We start from the raw sequence: 19,902 nt of genomic DNA, 5'->3' as shown, positions 1-19,902 counted from the left end.
GTGTTGTTCTCCAAAGCCTGTATCACATACGGAGATCACTGCTGTTAATTTTGTTCACTTGTGTTTCTCGTAGTGACAGGGCTACATGGTTGGTTTCACCTATGTAGGAGTGATCTAACGCAAGTTGTTCAATAATTATTGTATTTATGTTTTGATGAAATGAAGTCTAATTGATGCATATTTTCCATGGACTTTTGAATTTCAGCTATTTTGACTCTGGTAGTTGTAAAGTTCATTGTTTCATGTACGTTCACAATTTGGCATGTTTCTGCTAATTTGATTGGCTTCTTCGCAATAATTTCTTCACACATCTCTCAAAAATCCAACTACATTAGAAACCGTTAAATTAGCATTTGATTTAATATCTGCCATGTTCACAATGGGCAGCACTCTGCATGATGCCCAGAACTAATTGAGAAATTTGAGTGCGTGGTTTAACTCTGTGCATCTATAACAACACAAGCATAATTAACATGCTGTTCCTTTTCTGAATACCTAGCTGAAGTGTGTGAAGCAGTCCTTCACTTTTCTCGTCCAGTAAGTGGTATTTTGCCACAGAGAAAGTTGGAGGTCTTGGTTGAACTGTCATGGACTCAATTTCTCACATGCAGTAGCCATTGGTGTTTGAAGTGCAGTTACAAGCATTGTAGGGAATGCTTTCCATTCCATACAACAGTTCAGAGAGAACTATGTCCTTAGCAGTCACAATGATAAAACTTATCTTGAGAATACCTCCTTGCCTGAACAGTGCATCTTGTGTGATGTTCAGTGTGCATGTATGCTGCTGTTGGTATGTAATGGATACTGTAATTTGTCAGTCCAGGCGACCTCTTCTGATACTTCAAGCCTTCATTGATGGCAGTCTCCACAGCAAGGCAGAGGTTCTAGATGATATGGCTGCCTGCTTGGGGAATGGTCATCATTGTTGCAAGGCATTGTACTGGCAGATTATTTCCTGTAATGTGGCCCATCTATTCACCATTAAAATTGAACTCTGGTGGCAGTGATGGTTTTTTCTCAAATTGTTATACTATAATGTTAATCTTGACATAATAGTGTGTGAAAAAACCCTGCTTTCATGACCCCTGAGATGGAGTGTATTATGTGTCAGTTACTCATGATGTGGTCACTATCCAGTATGCTGTTATCACTTATTCTCAACTTGACTGTGTTGCTGGTGACCGGTACAAGGCCTGATGAAATCCCAGTTGTGTAACATATTGAACTGCTCCTCTTGCAATGGTGATAGGAGTGTTATCCTAATCCAATATGTCACTGCACATACAGAATCTTAGTTCTGCCCAATGATCTTTATTTATTTAGTACCAATCATACTTTAAAGTCTTAGTAATATGAAGTATACAATTACCATACTGTATAAATTACACCTAGACTAGTATAAGATCATTCTACACTTTAGCAAATTATACAATTTCACTGATATGTTGTTGCCAATTGAACTGCATGAGCATACAGAACAATAGTAGTGTCAACTTGTCACAAGCATCTTCCAGTTTCATATAAAGTCTATGGATGCTCTTGCACAATGCTACGGGCATAATTGAATTTGGAAGGAATGAAGACTTTGTGGCAAATTGTGTTTTTAAATTGACCTGTGTGGCATGCTTTGGTAGCATAATTCATAGTGCACTGTCCTTGAAAGGCAAGTTTCTGATTTCAAGTACCAATTTGGTACAATTTTTTGTTGTTGCCGCACACAATATGCATGTAGTCTGTTCCTGGTACAGCAAGTTACGAAATGACTCATTTTGAACCTACCGATTTGTTTCATCCATTAGCCAAAATTTGAATTTTAGTTTCTTTTATCTTCAGTAATCTCATTGTTTGACCGATCCCAAAATTTGTGTTAATATATTGCACTGATAAATGTATGAAAGGTTAAGCATTCATTCATTCATTCACTCTCGTAGGAGGTACTGATATGAGTTATCTCACATGGAAACTGTTTAACATAGTCTCCCTTTCTTTTGAGTCACTGATTCATCAGCCTTACGATTGGTTTTATGCAGCCCACCATGAATTTTGCTTGTGTCACCTTCGATCTCAGAGTAGCACTTGCACCCAGTGACCTAATATACCTGCTGGATGTATTCCAATCCCCCTCCATTTTTTACACTATAGAGCTCCCTCTCGTACCATGGTAGTTATTCCCTGATTTTTCAGCAAATGAATTACCCATATTTATTCTTGTCAGTGTCCTCTCTATGTTCCTTTTATTGCCATTTCAGCAGAGAATTTGGTCATTCTTTATCAGTCCATATAATTTTCAACATCCTTGTATCGTAACACATTTCAAGTGCTTCTATTCTCTTCTCTTCCAGTGTAAAATGCAATGCTGTGCTGTGCTCCAAACACACATTCGCAGAAATTTTTTCCTCAAATTTACACCAATATTTAATGATAGCCCTATTTGTCTGTGCAGTTTACTTTTATGTACCTCTTGCTTTATCCGTCATAGGTATTTTGCTTCCAAGGTAACAGAATTTCTTCACTTTGTCTACTTCATAGTCATAAATTCTGATGTTAAGTTTATCAGTTTATTGCTAATCTTATTTTTACTGATCTCATTTCTATTACATCTCCGCCGGCCGCAGTGGTCCAGCGGTTCTAGGCACGCAGTCCGGAACCGCGCGACTGCTACGGTCGAAGGTTCGAATCCTGCTTCGGGCATGGATGTGTGTGATGTCCTTAGGTTAGTTAGGTTTAAGTAGTTCTAAGTTCTAGGGGACTGATGACCACAGATGTTAAGTCCCATAGTGCTCAGAGCCATTTGAACAATTTTTTTTGTTGATCAGTTCACGTATTTCTTCCATTTGCAGTTAACTTCTTTGTAACTATGTTTGTGTGTCCAGCATATGTGATTACTCTTTTTTTTTAGAAATGTCCACTCCTCCTCTTCTGCTGAACTACCTAATGTTCTTTTCTTTTTTGTTTTAGGGCACAAAAACAACTGAGGTCATAAGCCCTCATGTCAGAACCTTCGAACAAGAATAGGTAGAAAAGGTTAAAGATGACTACACATTAAGCCCAAGTGACAGAAGGAAAGAGCTACAAACAAGGACTTCCCCTTGGAAAGAGGCCCACAAAATATGCCGTAGATACAGCAGAGGTCCCAAACCAAAGATTAAGTGTTTTTTGCTATGTTGCTACAATGAATAAAGAGTAAAATGTGGTTAACAGCCCATGCATAATTCTCTAAAACAGCCAATAACTCTGACAGCAAGCAGACACTGGATCATAAGTGATTAAAAAAGGTTAGTCTGTCAGGCAATAGTAAACTGTCAAAGGCTGATGACAATAAGCACAAAGTGGTGGGCGACCACCGCTTAAATGGCAAGGGCTAAAAAACCACAGTGCCAAATATGCAACCTAGCTAAAATGATCTCTCTGTGATGAGAGAGCCAGGAGAAGGTCTGTGAAGCTGCTGGGAGAGGTTTAATTCCCTGGAGCTTGTTCCTGTGAAAAGAAGACTGATGATGATGCCAAACTGACACCAACTGCTGACAGACAGGAATGCAGAGATCATCCAAAGCAATGGAAGAGCTAGCAGGCTGAGATAGCCCTTGCACTAAGGGATGGATCGTGTATAGCACACAGAAGCCCTGATGGGCACAGAGAGAATCAGAGCCTATGACAATTAAAAAGCCTGTGTCCCTCCACATACTGGGTGGCCTGATAGAGGGCGAATGGCTCCACTGTAAAAATTGAGCACTGTTCTGGGAGCCAATACCAAAAACGCATTGTGCCACTGATGAAGGCATGCATAACACCAAGGTCAGTCTTAGAGCCATCAGTCTATGAAGGAGCTATTAATAAGTTGCGTGAGAAAGTTGAGAAACCAGAAGGAATAGATCAAATTTGGAGTAGTGTCCTTAGGAAGCAAATGAAGTCCAACATTAATACAGGCTGCTGCATGAAGCCAAGGCAGTGAAGGGTTCACAACCATTGGGAATGTGGCAGGCAGCATGAAGTCAAGCTGCTGGAGCAGTAACCAGAAACAAACTCTAGGAGGTAACAGAAGAAGGGCGCACCCCATACTGAAGTCATTGAAAAAAAAGGGGCACCGGACAGGTGGCTGGGCATGGCAGACAATGTGTGTATCCACTGAGGAGGAAATCATGCCAGGGTGACAGTGGTAGTTCAGCAGCTTATGCCTAGGGACTGTCAGCCAGGCTAGTCTAAAAGGCACCAGTGGCCAAATGAATTTCACATTGGTGGATTGTGTTTGGACAGCATAAGATGGATGGATGGATTGATGGATGGATGGATGGATGTGCAGAGGAATCAACGAAACACTCAGTCTTGTTCTGAATGGACATGGGATCAGTAAAAATGGAGGAAGGTGGTCTGATGTCCTCCCCAGAAAGTACCACTCAGGACATGTAGGATGTTGAGAAACTATGCACAGAGTGCACCTAGGTAAAACATGAGGGACAACCGAGAAAGTTTCTTATCAGGCATGAGCTCCAGGAATTTTGTAGTTTCAGTGAATGGAAGAGCAACAGGCTAAAGATGTAAAGACTGGAAGAAACCCATTGTGCCACCAGAAATTAAAACAAATGGTTTTGTCAGTGGAAAAGTGAAAGTCATTGTTGATGCTCCAAGAGTAAAGATGATTGAGACATTGAGACATAGACATTGCTCAAGTCCATGAAGAACTGCAATAGTTTGCAAAAGCATTGGGGGGGGAGGGGGGGGGGGGGGGCGGAGATGCCCAGCAGGAAAAGTCCATAACAGGGTTAATGGGTATAGCAAAGAGGATGACTCTCAGGACGGAGCCTTGAGGCACCCCGTTATCCTAGATAAAGGTGTTCAATAAGGCCATATGCACACATGCCTTGAAAACTTGGTCCTCTTAAAATTCCTGAAGGAAATGGGGCAGGCTGCCTCGGAAGCCTCAAGTGCGTAGAGTAAAGAGGGTACCAGTTCTCCAGCAGCCACAGTCTGATATTCCCACAGAAAACCATTCACGACATGGGTTGACAGTGATGGGGTGGTCAACTGCAGAATGGCATACTCTAAATCCACATTGTGCAGTGGTTAGTAGATTCCGAGATTCAAGCCACCATGCCAGCAGACAATGAATCATATATTCCATCATGTTGCAAAGACAGCTGGTGAGAGAAATGGGGGCAGTAGCTAAAGGAAGGTATTTATCCTTATGGGGCTTAGATATGGGTATGAAAGCGACTTCATGACAGTGTCTAGGAAACATGCCATCTGACCAAATGTGACTGTAGGTGCAAAGGAGAAGGTGCTTGTTCACAAGAGAAAAGTGATTCAACATCTGAATGTGAACATAGTCTGGCCCATGGGCAGAAGTTAGAGCATGGTCTAACTTCTTCATAGTAAAGGCAGAATCGTAGCATTCAATTCCAGGAGGAGAAGGATATCACCCAAGCCACTTCCAATAAAGATGAAGTGTGAAGTATGGGACATTTTGTGGCAGTAAGGATAATGTTCATAAGGAACTCTACCAGGTCATCACAAATGGGAAAATGTTGTTCACCAAAGGTGGCCATGGAAGAATATACCATTCAGTCACCTTTAGAATGCTGCCAACTGGGTTTACACGCAGGTGGAGTAGGAGTCACCAAACGGATAGCACAAGGAAAATAGTTGTTTGAGAATGTGTCAGAGAGAATGCACCAATCGAGATGATGGGCAAGCTTGGCAGTGGAGAACAAGAGGTCCAAATTGGAATAGGCATGGAGCCCGAAAGGAATATGGGTGCTCCAGTGTGAAGACAGATGTTGATTGACTGAGAAAGTCCGCAAAGAGGGAATCCCTCTGATAGGTTCTCAAAGAGCCCCAAAGGGGACGGTGGGCATTAAAGTCACCTAGTAGCAAAAAGAGGTGACGGGGCTGACCAATAAGATGGAGAAGTCTGCCCTGGTGCAGCGAATGATGGAGCGATGTAGACTAGAAATGGGCAAACTCGTTACCCTTGGGAACTAGCTCACTGGTGATTGCCCTTTTTTTCAGAAACATTCATTTTTACTCATTCATTGTTCATTTGTGCATAGTATATGATTCTTAAGGAAAAATTTAAAACTCATAGCATAGGTGACTAAAGACAGAAGGTGACAAGAGGGGGCACTTGCCTCCCCTCTGGAGTTCAGAGTTTTTATTCATTACAGATATCTCACACACTTTAAGTAATTTTTGTGATTCTGCAAAATCTCTTGTTTAGCCAACTGTAGCATTATGTGGCTGATCACAGTGAAATAATATAAGGTAGTGCACGAAAAACCAACCCCAAGTAGACTGCTTGCCAATTATGCATGGTTTGTTGACCGCTACGAGCAAAATAGATAAACATGTAATAATTAAGCAGTAATGAAATAAATCAGCTAATGCAAACAACAACTTTGAAACAATATATGATGATTGGTAGGCTACAATTAACAGTCTAGTACTCATGGCCGATTTTTCGTGCACCACCCTGTACCATTAAAATAATATTGTAGAAGTTATCACATTCTCTTTACAAAATGTGATACCAGACACTTGATTATGGAGCATGGGCTTCATTCGATTGCAAGTTGGTCTACCTTCCACAGCAATGAACATGCTGTTTTATCTTGGATAAAAAAAAGACAGAAAATAGCTGAGCCAACTTCCTTTGCATGTGTAATAACAAAAAGCTTGTCTTTTTACAAGTATGTCTTCCACTGTTTATCAAACTAGTTAAGTCAGCTGATATGCCCTTTTGTTACCTGAAAATATGTATGTATTACATACCACATAATTTTTATGTAATTTAAATAATTATAAAATACATTTTAATTACCAGTTGTGGACGCTGAATAGAATACGAAAAAGGGCCAGAAGTCCAGAGTTCAAAAAAGGTTTAAAACAGACCTAGAATGGGCCTGAGCAGCAAATGAAATGAACAACAACTTGATACTGAGCTAACTAGGAGCAATCACATTGGATCTGCAACGAGTGGCCACACGAAGAAGGACAAGTCCGGCCAAGGGAGACCGAGACCAGCTGACATGCTGTTGTGGGAATGAGACAGACCATTTACCATTCCCGGGAACTATAAGCAGAAAGTTGTGACCACAGTGAACTATGAAAGACCATTCCTTATAATTCGTTCCTCGCTCGTTCCATTCATCTTAGTGAACTGTTCCTTTGGACCCATTAGTTCATGAACGGCCGATCCCTAATGTAGGCATTACAATGAGACAAGGCAAAATGAGAAAGGAAAATGTGGGCTGCAACAGTTTGTAGCTGGGAGTTCAAAGAGATGGTTGGCTATGGATGTCAACCCAGATGAACAGCATGACTCCCCCATGAGACAAAATGATGTCATTGGGGAGGAAGGTAATAGTGGACCCAAAGAAATGAGAGGTCAAAACTGACTTGACACTTTTTTTTTTTTGTAGAGAACAACTGCACGCTGTGAATCCTACATCACTCATAATTCCTCCTAGTTGGGTCTAATTCCACAAATGTTCCATTGCAGAAGAGTCATAATGGGGAACGGGGGAGAGGGAACAAATGAAGGGTAGTCACCTCAGAAGCAAATGAGTGCCAGCCTTCGAAGACTCAATGCTACAGGCTGCAGAGGCAGGGTAGAAAAACAGTAGGCAGTGCACAATGGCAGATGAAGATCAGCCAGGTGAAGGTGTCATGCAGTGACACTGTTGAAGAAGAGCTCCGAATTGGGGAAGGAGAAGACCATTTGCCTTTATTCAATTTTTTAGTCTTTATGGTTGACAGATGAAGACTCAGATGTCTGTTGACTGGAGGGATGTAAAAAGTCTGAGGGAGTATTCCTTTTGTTCTTCCTGCCTGTTGGTTGTGGCTTGTTATGCAGCAGTAGGAGGAGAGGATGGAGTGCTACCATGACACTGAGTGATTTCACAACTGCAGTACTGAATTGGAAGTCTTAAGCCTCCATGGCCATGTTATTTGTGGAACAAGGCATAGCAAGAATGGTACTGTAAGTGTTGGATGATAAATTGCAGGGCTTTTGACCAGACAACAACTTGCAAACGACAGGTTAGGGTACTTTTTCCTTCACCCTGATCTCCTGGATGGCCTGCTCATTAAGATATACGAGACATTCACAGGATGAGGTGGCATGGTCCATTAAAACTGATACAGTGAAGACGACAATGGAGGCCAATTGCCCTCTTGAGCACTCGACGACAAGGAACACAGCCGGTCATGTATTAACAGGACAAGCAAGTGTAGTTATAATGTTGACACTGGTAACATTGCCTACTGCAAAATTCATTACCACTGACACTGATTCTTCTGGGCGATTCTCTTACACTTCAGCCTGCTCTTCAACATTACTAAATTGTGATCTGAGTATGTAACTGCTTCTGAGTGAGTCTTACATCCAGTATCCGATTTTGGAATTTGTCTCATCATGGCATAATCCAGCTGGTATCTCCCATGTATATCTCCTCCTGTTGTGCTTCTTGAACAGTACATTTCCTATCACCAGCAGCATTTATTGTCAAACTCGGTCTCTTCTCTCTCATTCCCACTCTCAAGCTCATATTCTCCCGTACCTCTCTTCTATCTCTCTTACTACTGCTTTCCAACCCACCACGATTATTAGATTATCACCTCTCTTTACACCCTGAATTATCTGTTCTACATCCCCACATAATTTTTCTACTTCATCACCACCTATTTGTGACACTGGCACATATGCCAGATTATTTTTATTGATGGTGGTTTCCTGTCAATTCTGATGGGAACAAATTTATTACCGAACTGTTTACGACATCTCAATCTGTCCTACATTCCTATTCACAGCTAACCCTACCATCACTGATATTACCCTATATTTGTCTGATCAGATACCCCAATCTTCCCTCCATTTCATTTCACTTCACTAACTCTCATGGTATCTAGACTGGCTTTTTGCATTTCCCTTTTCAGATTGTCTAGCTTCCCTACCCTGTTCAAACATCTGACATTCCACACTCCAGTTTGTAGGATGTCATTTTTCTGTTCATTTTTCAATCTTTTTCTTGTGGTTACCTACACTTTGGCAATCTCCTCATGGAGATCTGAATGAGGAGACAACCCACAGCCTTTTGCCAATGGAGAGATCACATGCCACTTTTTCAATTACAGGCCATATGTTCTGTGGATACACATTAGCTCTCTAATTTGGTTGTTTCTATTACCTTCTGCATCCCATACCACTGATCACTGATGATTCTTCTGCATTTGGAGGCAGTTTCCCACCCCATAGACTACAGAGTGGTCTGAGCTCTGTCCACTCCTACATTGTTTCTGACAAGCCCGTTGGCAAACAGAGGGTGGCTCCTTATAGAGAAAGTCCTTTGTTGCCTTTGCTAATTAATTTTATTCAAAATTTAAGTAGTGACTGGGTTCTAATCTGCAAACCAGGATGTGCTGATTACTAATCAAGGATGGTACTCTTAAACCAGATGTGCCCAGCCTTTTAGCCTACCTGGGCCACAATGGAGGAAGATGAACAGTTAGAACCACACATACTGTACTTAATGCTAACAATAACCACAAACTGTTACGGGAGGGGGAGGACATGGGATGGTCAATGAGAGAATAGCATCATGTGGCAGGAGTTTAAAATTGATGATATTCAATTTATCATAACTAAATAAATGGAATTTTGTGTTTATATCTTTTTTTTAACCAACTGAGTGATAGATGTTCACTCCCTGGGCCACACTGATAGTTGTTTTGGGATGCATGCAGCTTGGGGCAACTCTCATTCCCAGTTTGATATTTTAATCAAATTGACAGAGTGCAATGCAACTGCAGACTATCAATCTCTTATCAAAAACAACAGAGCCTGTTACAATGTTTCCACCTCAAGAAGAAAAAGCTCATGATAAATTTGGTCAATTTGCATTGTGTGTAGCTGCAGGTACAAGTGGAGTATGTGGCTCGGGAGACTCAAAGAGAGGGATCTGGGAGCACTGTACACTTGTTGGCGGGCAGAAAAGAACTTGGCATGTGCTGGATACATACAGTAAGTAAACATCAATAGCTGACATGTTCAAAGATCTCGTCAGTATCCCAATTCCACTATGAAAAGCAGTTCTGTATAATTTACTTGTAGACCACGTAGAAATCATTAAAATGAAGGATACTGCTTGTTCCATCATTTACTGACCTAATATTGATGTAACTATTCAACAAGTCATGGTATCTTGCAGTGAGTGGACTATGTGCACACATTTCCCTCCAAAATGTCAAGGCCATAATTGCAAATAACACAGGAACATGGAAGTAGATAAATACAGATTACACAGGATCAGCTGCAAGTATAGTCTTACTCACAGTTGATGCCTATTGTAAATGGCTAGAAGAGAGAGCATAAGTAAGATAGTTAAAAATAACCATAATAAATTCATGAAAATTATTGAAATGAATTGCACAGTTCAACGTAACTTGTAAATCTGTGCTTTAAAGAACATATTTACCTACTAGTAAAGAAAATGCAAAGCTTATTTAATAAACAAAGTTTGCCTCACTTTTAAGTTATTAATTCTTATTTTTTAGATGACTGGTTTCAATTTTCTAAGAGGACATCATCAGCTCCACATTGCTTGATGATAGTAGCAATTTCTGGTGTAGAACAGGTCCAGTTGTGCTGGAGTGAAGAACACTGCAGTGTTTTACACACCAGTATAGATGGACCTGCTCCACACCTGTGATTCCTACTGTCATCAAGAAATGTAGATCTGATGATCTCTCAAAGGATTGTAATCAATTATCTAAAAAATAAAAATTAACAATTTACAAGCAATCACGATTGTGTTTATTATGTTCGTTATAATACTGATAGATCGTTTTTCTGAAAAAAAGTTTTGAAATTCAAAGCAATGGTTATCTGGGTAACAGTTTATCATCTCAGTGTTTGTACTTAATACAATTGCTTCATGCCTACTCTGAAGTTGCTGTCTGTAAAATCTGCGTTTGACTGTGACAAATAATACTGTTTTGGCCATGGACCTTGCCGTTGGTGGGGAGGCTTGCGTGCCTCAGCGATACAGATAGCCGTACCGTAGGTGCAACCACAACGGAGGGGTATCTGTTGGGAGGCCAGACAAACGTGTGGTTCCTGAAGAGGGGCAGCAGCCTTTTCAGTAGTTGCAAGGGCAACAGTCTGGATGATTGACTGATCTGGCCTTGTAACAATAACCAAAACGGCCTTGCTGTGCTGGTACTGCGAACGGCTGAAAGCAAGGGGAAACTACAGCCGTAATTTTTCCCGAGGGCATGCAGCTTTACTGTATGATTAAATGATGATGGCGTCCTCTTGGGTAAAATATTCTGGAGGTAAAATAGTCCCCCATTCGGATCTCCGGGCGGGGACTACTCAAAAGGATGTCGTTATCAGGAGAAAGAAAACTGGCATTCTACGGATCGGAGCGTGGAATGTCAGATCCCTTAATCGGGCAGGTAGGTTAGAAAATTTAAAAAGGGAAATGGATAGGTTGAAGTTAGATATAGTGGGAATTAGTGAAGTTCGGTGGCAGCAGGAACAAGACTTCTGGTCAGGTGACTACAGGGTTATAAACACAAAATCAAATAGGGGTAATGCAGGAGTAGGTTTAATAATGAATAGGAAAATAGGAATGCGGGTAAGCTACTACAAACAGCAAAGTGAACACATTATTGTGGCCAAGATAGATACGAAGCCCACACCTACTACAGTAGTACAAGTTTATATGCCAACTAGCTCTGCAGATGACGAAGAAATTGAAGAAATGTATGATGAAATAAAAGAAATTATTCAGATTGTGAAGGGAGACGAAAATTTAATAGTCATGGGTGACTGGAATTCGAGTGTAGGAAAAGTGAGAGAAGGAAACATAGTAGGTGAATATGGATTGCTGCTAAGAAATGAAAGAGGAAGCCGCCTGGTAGAATTTTGCACAGAGCACAACATAATCATAACTAACACTTGGTTTAAGAATCATGAAAGAAGGCTGTATACATGGAAGAACCCTGGAGATACTAAAAGGTATCAGATAGATTATATAATGGTAAGACAGAGATTTAGGAACCAGGTTTTAAATTGTAAGACATTTACAGGGGCAGATGTGGACGCTGACCACAATCTATTGGTTATGACCTGTACATTAAAACTGAAGAAACTGCAAAAAGGTGGGAATTTAAGGAGATGGGACCTGGATAAACAAAGAACCAGAGGTTGTACAGAGTTTCAGGGAGAGCATAAAGGGAACAATTGACAGGAATGTGGGAAAGAAATACAGTAGAAGAAGAATGGGTAGCTTTGAGGGATGAAGTAGCGAAGGCAGCAGAGGATCAAGTAGGTAAAAAGACGAGGGCTAGTAGAAATCCTTGGGTAACAGAAGAAATATTGAATTTAATTGATGAAAGGAGAAAATATAAAAATGCAGTAAATGAAGCAGGCAAAAAGGAATACAAACGTCTCAAAAATGAGATCGACAGGAAGTGCAAAATGGCTAAGCAGGGATGGCTAGAGGACAAATGTAAGGATGTAGAGGCCTATCTCACTAGGGGTAAGATAGATACTGCCTACAGGAAAATTAAAGAGACCTTTGGAGATAAGAGAACGACTTGTATGAATATCAAGAGCTCAGATGGAAACCCAGTTCTAAGCAAAGAAGGGAAAGCAGAAAGGTGGAAGGAGTATATAGAGGGTCTATACAAGGGCGATGTACTTGAGGTCAATATTATGGAAATGGAAGAGGATGTAGATGAAGATGAAATGGAAGATATGATACTGCGTGAAGAGTTTGACAGAGCACTGAGAGACCTGAGTCGAAACAAGGCCCCCGGAGTAGACAACATTCCATTGGAGCTACTGACGGCCTTGGGAGAGCCAGTCCTGACAAAACTCTACCATCTGGTGAGCAAGATGTATGAAACAGGTGAAATACCCTCAGACTTCAAGAAGAATATAATAATTCCAATCCCAAAGAAAGCAGGTGTTTACAGATGTGAAAATTACCGAACTATCAATTTAACAAGTCACAGCTGCAAAATACTAACACGAATTCTTTACAGACGAATGGAAAAACTAGTAGAAGCCAACCTCGGGGAAGATCAGTTTGGATTCCGTAGAAACACTGGAACACATGAGGCAATACTGACCTTACGACTTATCTTAGAAGAAAGATTAAGGAAAGGCAAACCTACATTTCTAGCATTTGTAGACTTAGAGAAAGCTTTTGACAATGTTGACTGGAATACTCTCTTTCAAATTCTAAAGGTGGCAGGGGTAAAATACAGGGAGCGAAAGGCTATTTACAATTTGTACAGAAACCAGATGGCAGTTATAAGAGTCGAGGGACATGAAAGGGAAGCAGTGGTTGGGAAGGGAGTGAGACAGGGTTGTAGCCTCTCCCCGATGTTGTTCAATCTGTATATTGAGCAAGCAGTAAAGGAAACAAAAGAAAAATTCGGAGTAGGAATTAAAATTCATGGAGAAGAAATAAAAACTTTGAGGTTCGCCGATGACATTGTAATTCTGTCAGAGACAGCAAAGGACTTGGAAGAGCAGTTGAATGGAGTGGACAGTGTCTTGAAAGGAGGATATAAGATGAACATCAACAAAAGCAAAACAAAGATAATGGAATGTAGTCTAATTAAGTCGGGTGATGCTGAGGGAATTAGATTAGGAAATGAGACACTTAAAGTAGTAAAGGAGTTTTGCTATTTGGGGAGCAAAATAACTGATGATGGTCAAAGTAGAGAGGATATAAAATGTAGGCTGGCAATGGCAAGGAAAGCGTTTCTGAAGAAGAGAAATTTGTTAACATCCAGTATTGATTTTAGTGTCAGGAAGTCATTTCTGAAAGTATTTGTATGGAGTGTAGCCATGTATGGAAGTGAAACATGGACGATAAATAGTTTGGACAAGAAGAGAATAGAAGCTTTCGAAATGTGGTGCTACAGAAGAATGCTGAAGATTAGATGGGTAGATCACATAACTAATGAGGAAGTATTGAATAGGATTGGGAAGAAGAGAAGTTTGTGGCACAACTTGACCAGAAGAAGGGATCGGTTGGTAGGACATGTTCTGAGGCATCAAGGGATCACCAATTTAGTATTGGAGGGCAGCGTGGAGGGTAAAAATCGTAGAGGGAGACCAAGAGATGAATACACTAAGCAGATTCAGAAGGATGTAGGTTGCAGTAGGTACTGGGAGATGAAAAAGCTTGCACAGGATAGAGTAGCATGGAGAGCTGCATCAAACCAGTCTCAGGACTGAAGACCACAACAACAACAATTGGCAACTTCCATCTACTGCCACAGCCAACAGCAACATGAGAAGGAGGTACTGTATTGAAATATTTCCTATGACACAATCTATCACAATTCCTTTGAGCTGCTTCAGTATCTTATTTTTCCTTAATCATTATATATTCTAGGTCCAAAAGTTTCTCTCATGCATACTTTACTTACTTCATTATTCTTTCCTCTAGTATGAAAAAACTTAATGGTTTTTTTTTTATATCTTTACTTTTTCTGAAACATTCCACTCACCCCTGTGTGACCTGACTGTTGATGACCATATAAGGTGTAATTGTGCACGGCATGTGACTTTTCTTTACAAGCAGGCAGTGTACATATCCATTTGCTTATTTTAAAATGAGTGAACTTGAAACTGGGAAGTAGTGCTAAATGAAGTACTTATTTTAATTCAACAACCTGGTGGAAATATCTTCCTTTGAATTTACTAAGTCTATGGCACCCACTCAGTTGGAAGAAATATGGAGAGGATGTCTAAGAGGCAACTTACCACCTCCATAAAGTATGGCAATACGTGGCAGTCTTGCGATGTTTCCAAAGCTTGCAGCAAAGGAAAGTGCTGTCAATGTGTTGACCACAGCAGAAAGACATTGACAGGATTTCTGAAACAAAAGAAAACCAACGTCAGCTTTAGTTACAGAACAAAAGAAAAACAGTTCTTTCACAAGTTACTTTGGGAGGAATGAAACAGAACAAAGTTATGTGCATTTTGGAAAGCAGGTGAATTGAAAGAATAGAGGCCATTCTACTGGTCATGCAGAATGTACGTCTAACATACTATCACATTCTGTTACAACATGAGGTAACACCAAAACTGCTAGCCTAAATTGTGTACATTGCTGCCACTGTACTGTAACACAGAGGTGTTACAAGACTTAACATGTTGCCCTGTATTTGCAAAAGTACTCCAAAGTTTACAGTGAACTTCAGAAAAACTTATTGCTAAAGGCTTGTCACTATGCATTATTGTAAACTTAATGCTGACAAATGACACACAAAACAGGAAAGTAATGAAGCCAAATGTTTAGAAAAATCATTTGGATTTTTCCTGTGCACAGATTTATGATCATCTGTCTCGCGAACCACTCAAAAGATAGAGTATGATCCTTTTTTTTCTGCTTCTATAAAAATTTACCACCTGTTACAAAACTGACCATTCCTTCTGGGAGACTGCATATCTGCAGACCATGAAAGTACTTTAAGTAGAGTGCTGAACTAGGTCCTAATAGATAGTTGCCCACCTTCAAATCGAAGCTATTAATGTAACAAAGAATTGAGTTATAGAACAGAAAATGGGAGGGAGATGTTACAGTTTGCTTAGTCATCTTTTAGTGACACACACACACACACACACACACACACACACACACACACACACACACACACACAAACGATAAATATACATTTATAGAATGTATTAGTTAACAATTATCAGCATCTAGTTTGATAATATAATGTGTGTAATACAAACCCGAATACAGAAGTATTGGTTGTTTTACTTTCAGATACAACAACACAGTTAAGATGCCAGGAAACTGTTCTGGCGAGTTATTTAAAAGTGATTATTCTTTACATTCTTCAAATGTCATCATTCATTTTTAATTTTAATTATGTACTCTCTGCATCAGTAGGTTGCATAATGATCAATTCCAGTTAGTTTGTCCTCTTGACTCCCCACTAAAAGGGACACGACTTAGCTTTTTGGCAACCTGGCAAACTTCTAACACAGTCTAAGAGGTACTGCATATAGGTAGTGTCAATAGTGAGGACCCTCACTCAACTACAAAATAACGCAAACTTTGGGCTATGAGTTCTGAATCTTTGGGTTAGCACTCTGACAACTGACTCCAACCATCTGCACTTATATTACCAACTGGGGAAAAAAAGCGCTGCGGCGGCAGTAGGCAACATAGGAGGCATAAGCAGCACTGTGTGAACTACCTTCTCAGACGTGCGCAATATCAACAAGAAAAATGAACAAAGCTGCTGCAGAATGACACCGCTAACGTGGAGTGTAAAATATTGTACCTTATATTTGAGAGAGATGGGCAGTGTCGTGTGGGTGTATGTGAACACCCTATCGCTCATGGCCAGCGCCCATGGCGAAGTCGGGGTCGGCCGTAACCCCAGCACTCTGGCAGCGGGCGACAACTCTGGACTGCGGGCGCGCGTACCCTGCGCTTGGCGGAACGCCCCCGGAGCTTCAGGGGCTACGAGCAGCCGAGCGAAGCGCAGCAGCGGCAGAGTGGCACACGCCGTCAGCTGGCGCTTCCCGCGGCACACCTGCTGTACCAGCTCAGCGAAACGACACGCCTCGTAAGCAGTTCGTGGCGCACGCATCAGCTCGATTCAATCGTAAACTGGCATCCCGTAAGATAGCTAAGCACCTAACTGCGAGCTTGACAAGCAAAAGTACGCACAAATTCCATTCGAATCCATAGCGACCGCGCGTTCTTGTACAATGAAACTTAATAACCCGCTTTTCATGAGACTTCGAAGCTAATTTGGAGTGAATTGTCAAGTCATTAGGTAGAACATTATATATATATATATATATAATTTAGCCGTTTGAGCTCCGCAATGTAATTTTCAACACTTATGGCGAGGTACTGCTAACATTAAATCCATCCGTCGGTAGGAACAAAAATGGTTCAAATGGCTCTGAGCACTATGGGACTTAACAGCTGAGGTCATCAGTCCCCTAGAACTTAGAACTACTTAAACCTAACTAACCTAAAGACATCACACACATCCATGCCCGAGGCAGGATTCGAACCTGCGACCGTAGCAGTCCCGCCGTTCCGGACTGCAGCGCCTAGAACCGCAAGACCACCGCTGCCGGCGTTGGTAGTAACAAGTATCGTCAATTCGTTTACTTGCAACTGAGAGTCTTCATTTACAAACTATTGGATAAACAACTGTTTAGTATAACTACATCTAAATTAGTTCTTTATTACTGTGACTCACAACACGAAACTAATTGACAGTGCAAACAGTGTTTATTTAGGTATTGATTCTGCACTGTTTATTGAAATTCCGTCTGCACTAAAAAGTACTGTACTCAAGTTTTATTAAGCAGGAAGCATGATAGGAATACTTGGGATAATGAAGTTTCAGTGCAGTTAACAAAAATGTAATCTATATTGTTTATTTGAATTATTTCACTTATTTTTCTGCGAAAACAACAGATATGTATTTGACATTGTATCCTGTTTCAATTGTAATCTCTGAATGATAACATTTTCTGTAATTCTGAACAATTTCTGTAATTGTAACTAACGAAATTACTATATGCAAAAAAGACCGAATTGTTAGCGAGAGTGTATAAAGACTCAGTGAGAGATTTTGAGCTACGCTGTGTAACGTAATGTCAGATTTACGTATACCTGAATCTTTCATTGACTACTCTGGCCCATTACCACTTAAGAAATTTACAGGTAGATTCAACAGTAGCAGATCAACAAAAACTAGTTAACGCCAACTTTTTTTTTTAAAGAATCTGAGTTACACCCGTCCAACTTCAAGATTAACATTCGTAAAGACTTTTACTTTGATTTACTTTTATTTGACAATGAGTGTTTCCAGCAAGGCAGTTACACCGCAACAAGCACCAGCCTGCGCTTCGAATATGGTGAGCTCTGAAGACGAGTATTTGCTAGTTTAGTTCGAACTTACTCTGTAACGTAAAAAAAAAAAAAAATTAGATCTGTACTAGTCAGTCTGGTTAATGGAACATATTAGTTACTGTCCGAGTTGAAGACAAATCCTATGACTGGTATAATAATTCCTGGGTCAATGGAGAGACGCATTAAAACCTGCTGTCACTCCTAACACCTTTGAATGACGATTACGTTACAGTCGTGAGAAAAGCTGTAACACCTCACCACGAGTGTCCGCAGAAATTTACCCAGGGGGAGGGACAATATTAAAAATTGTTGGAAGCGTGTCATACCCCAAGAACTAAATTTTACAGGTGATGCAGAAAATTTATCGCATCCCAGAAAATTAATATCTACCCCCAGAGCCTCCAAGGAGCCCGGACATCGCGTATTCACTAGACTTTTTTTAAAGTGTGAGAGTAAGAAAGCCGAGTTTTGTCTACATCTACACACATACTCAGCAACCATCACACGGTGGATGGCGGAGGGTACGCCGTACTACAGTTTTTTTTTTGTTTGGTGTTTGGTTTGTGGGGCGCTCAAGTGCGTGGTTATCAGCGCCTGTACAAATTCCCAACCTCAGTCCAATCTCTCCATTTTCATGAATTATGATGAAACTATGAGGACAACACAAACACCCCGCCGGGAATCGAGCCCGGGACCCCGTGCTCGGGAAGCGAGAACGCGACCGCGAGACCACGAGCTGCGGACCGTACTACAGCTTGTCACTCTCTTCCACACACTACTCACAAATGGAACACGGGAAAAACGACTCTATGCGCCGCCGTACGAGCCCTGATTTCTCTGATTTTGTCTGCACCGTCCTGCTGCGAGGTTCACGTTGGTGGCAGTAGAATCGGTTTGCAGTCTGTCGCCGGTTATCTCGTGTGTGTTGCGAAAAGAACGACTTCTTCCCTTCAGGGATTCCCATTTGAGTTTATGGTGCATTTTCGTAATACTCTCTTCCTTTAATTAAACCTGGAGAGGATCCCAAACACCCGGACAGTATTCAATAATGGGTCCCACTAATGTTCTACACGAGGTCTTCTTTACAGGAAACCTATACTTTCCTAAATTTCTCCTAATAAACCCATGTCTACCATTTGCAGTCCCTACTAACGGCCTTACGGGTTCGTTCCAATTGATATCACTTTGTAATGTTGCGCCCAGATATGTAATCGACGTAACCGTGGCAAGAAGCACTAATACTGTATTCGAGCGTTACGGGATTGTTTTCCCTACTCATCTGTATTAACTTACATTTTTCTACATTTAGAGCAAGCTACTATTATTAACATCCAATCTTTACTAAGGACTAACTAGACTGTTTGGGTATTCCCCGTATTGTACATCGGCAACGTATACTATGGAATATAGTGCAGGTCTTGCATTATATTCAAAAGTACTTGTTAACCGCGCAGTCCAAGAAGACTCGGCAAGTTGGCTGAAGATACTCCTTCAATCGGCAGAAACCATAGTTAAGAGTGAAAATGGAAAACGTTAAAAGTGTGAAATCAGATATTTGTCGAGAGAATGAAAAAGAAAGATGTATCGCTTTCATACATAGCTCATATGTAGCCAAAAAAAATTGAGAAAGTAGTCTGATATCACAAAATTTGCTGCTGGACAGCAAAAAAGAGACAAATAACTTTTGAAGTGCCGTACTAGGAAGCTGACTTGTTCTAAGTGCCAATAAGAATTTCCGCAGTCTTCTGACTGGTATTATGTGGCCCACCACGAATTCCAGTTACAGGCCACATGACCAGTGGATACACATTAGGTGTCTTTAATGCAGTTGTTTCCACTGCTTTCTGTATATTCATGCCATTGATCATTGCTGATTCTTCCGCCTTTTACGGGCAGCTTCCCACCCCAAAGTCAAGAAAATGCCCTGAACCTCTGTTCGCTCCTCCGCCTTCTTTGACAAGGCTGTTGGGAGAACGAGGGT

The 19,902-nt window shown here is 40.9% G+C and overlaps 1 protein-coding gene across 2 annotated transcripts in view; it reads right to left on the bottom strand.

The window, feature by feature from the left end:
* LOC124613340 (sodium-dependent nutrient amino acid transporter 1-like) overlaps window positions 1-19,902 on the bottom strand; it is a 267,200-nt gene that overhangs the window by 37,567 nt on the left and 209,731 nt on the right. For both annotated transcript variants that reach the window (XM_047142036.1, XM_047142035.1), the window contains exon 4: window positions 14,786-14,897. In XM_047142036.1, coding sequence (XP_046997992.1) covers window positions 14,786-14,897 — 112 coding nt within the window. The remainder of the gene's footprint in view (window positions 1-14,785; window positions 14,898-19,902) is intronic.

The sequence above is a fragment of the Schistocerca americana genome, chromosome 4 (genome assembly GCF_021461395.2).
Source record: "Schistocerca americana isolate TAMUIC-IGC-003095 chromosome 4, iqSchAmer2.1, whole genome shotgun sequence".
Classification (NCBI taxonomy): Eukaryota; Metazoa; Arthropoda; class Insecta; order Orthoptera; family Acrididae; genus Schistocerca; species Schistocerca americana.
Note: the sequence above shows the minus strand (reverse complement) of the source record. Positions and strands in the feature narration are given on the sequence as shown.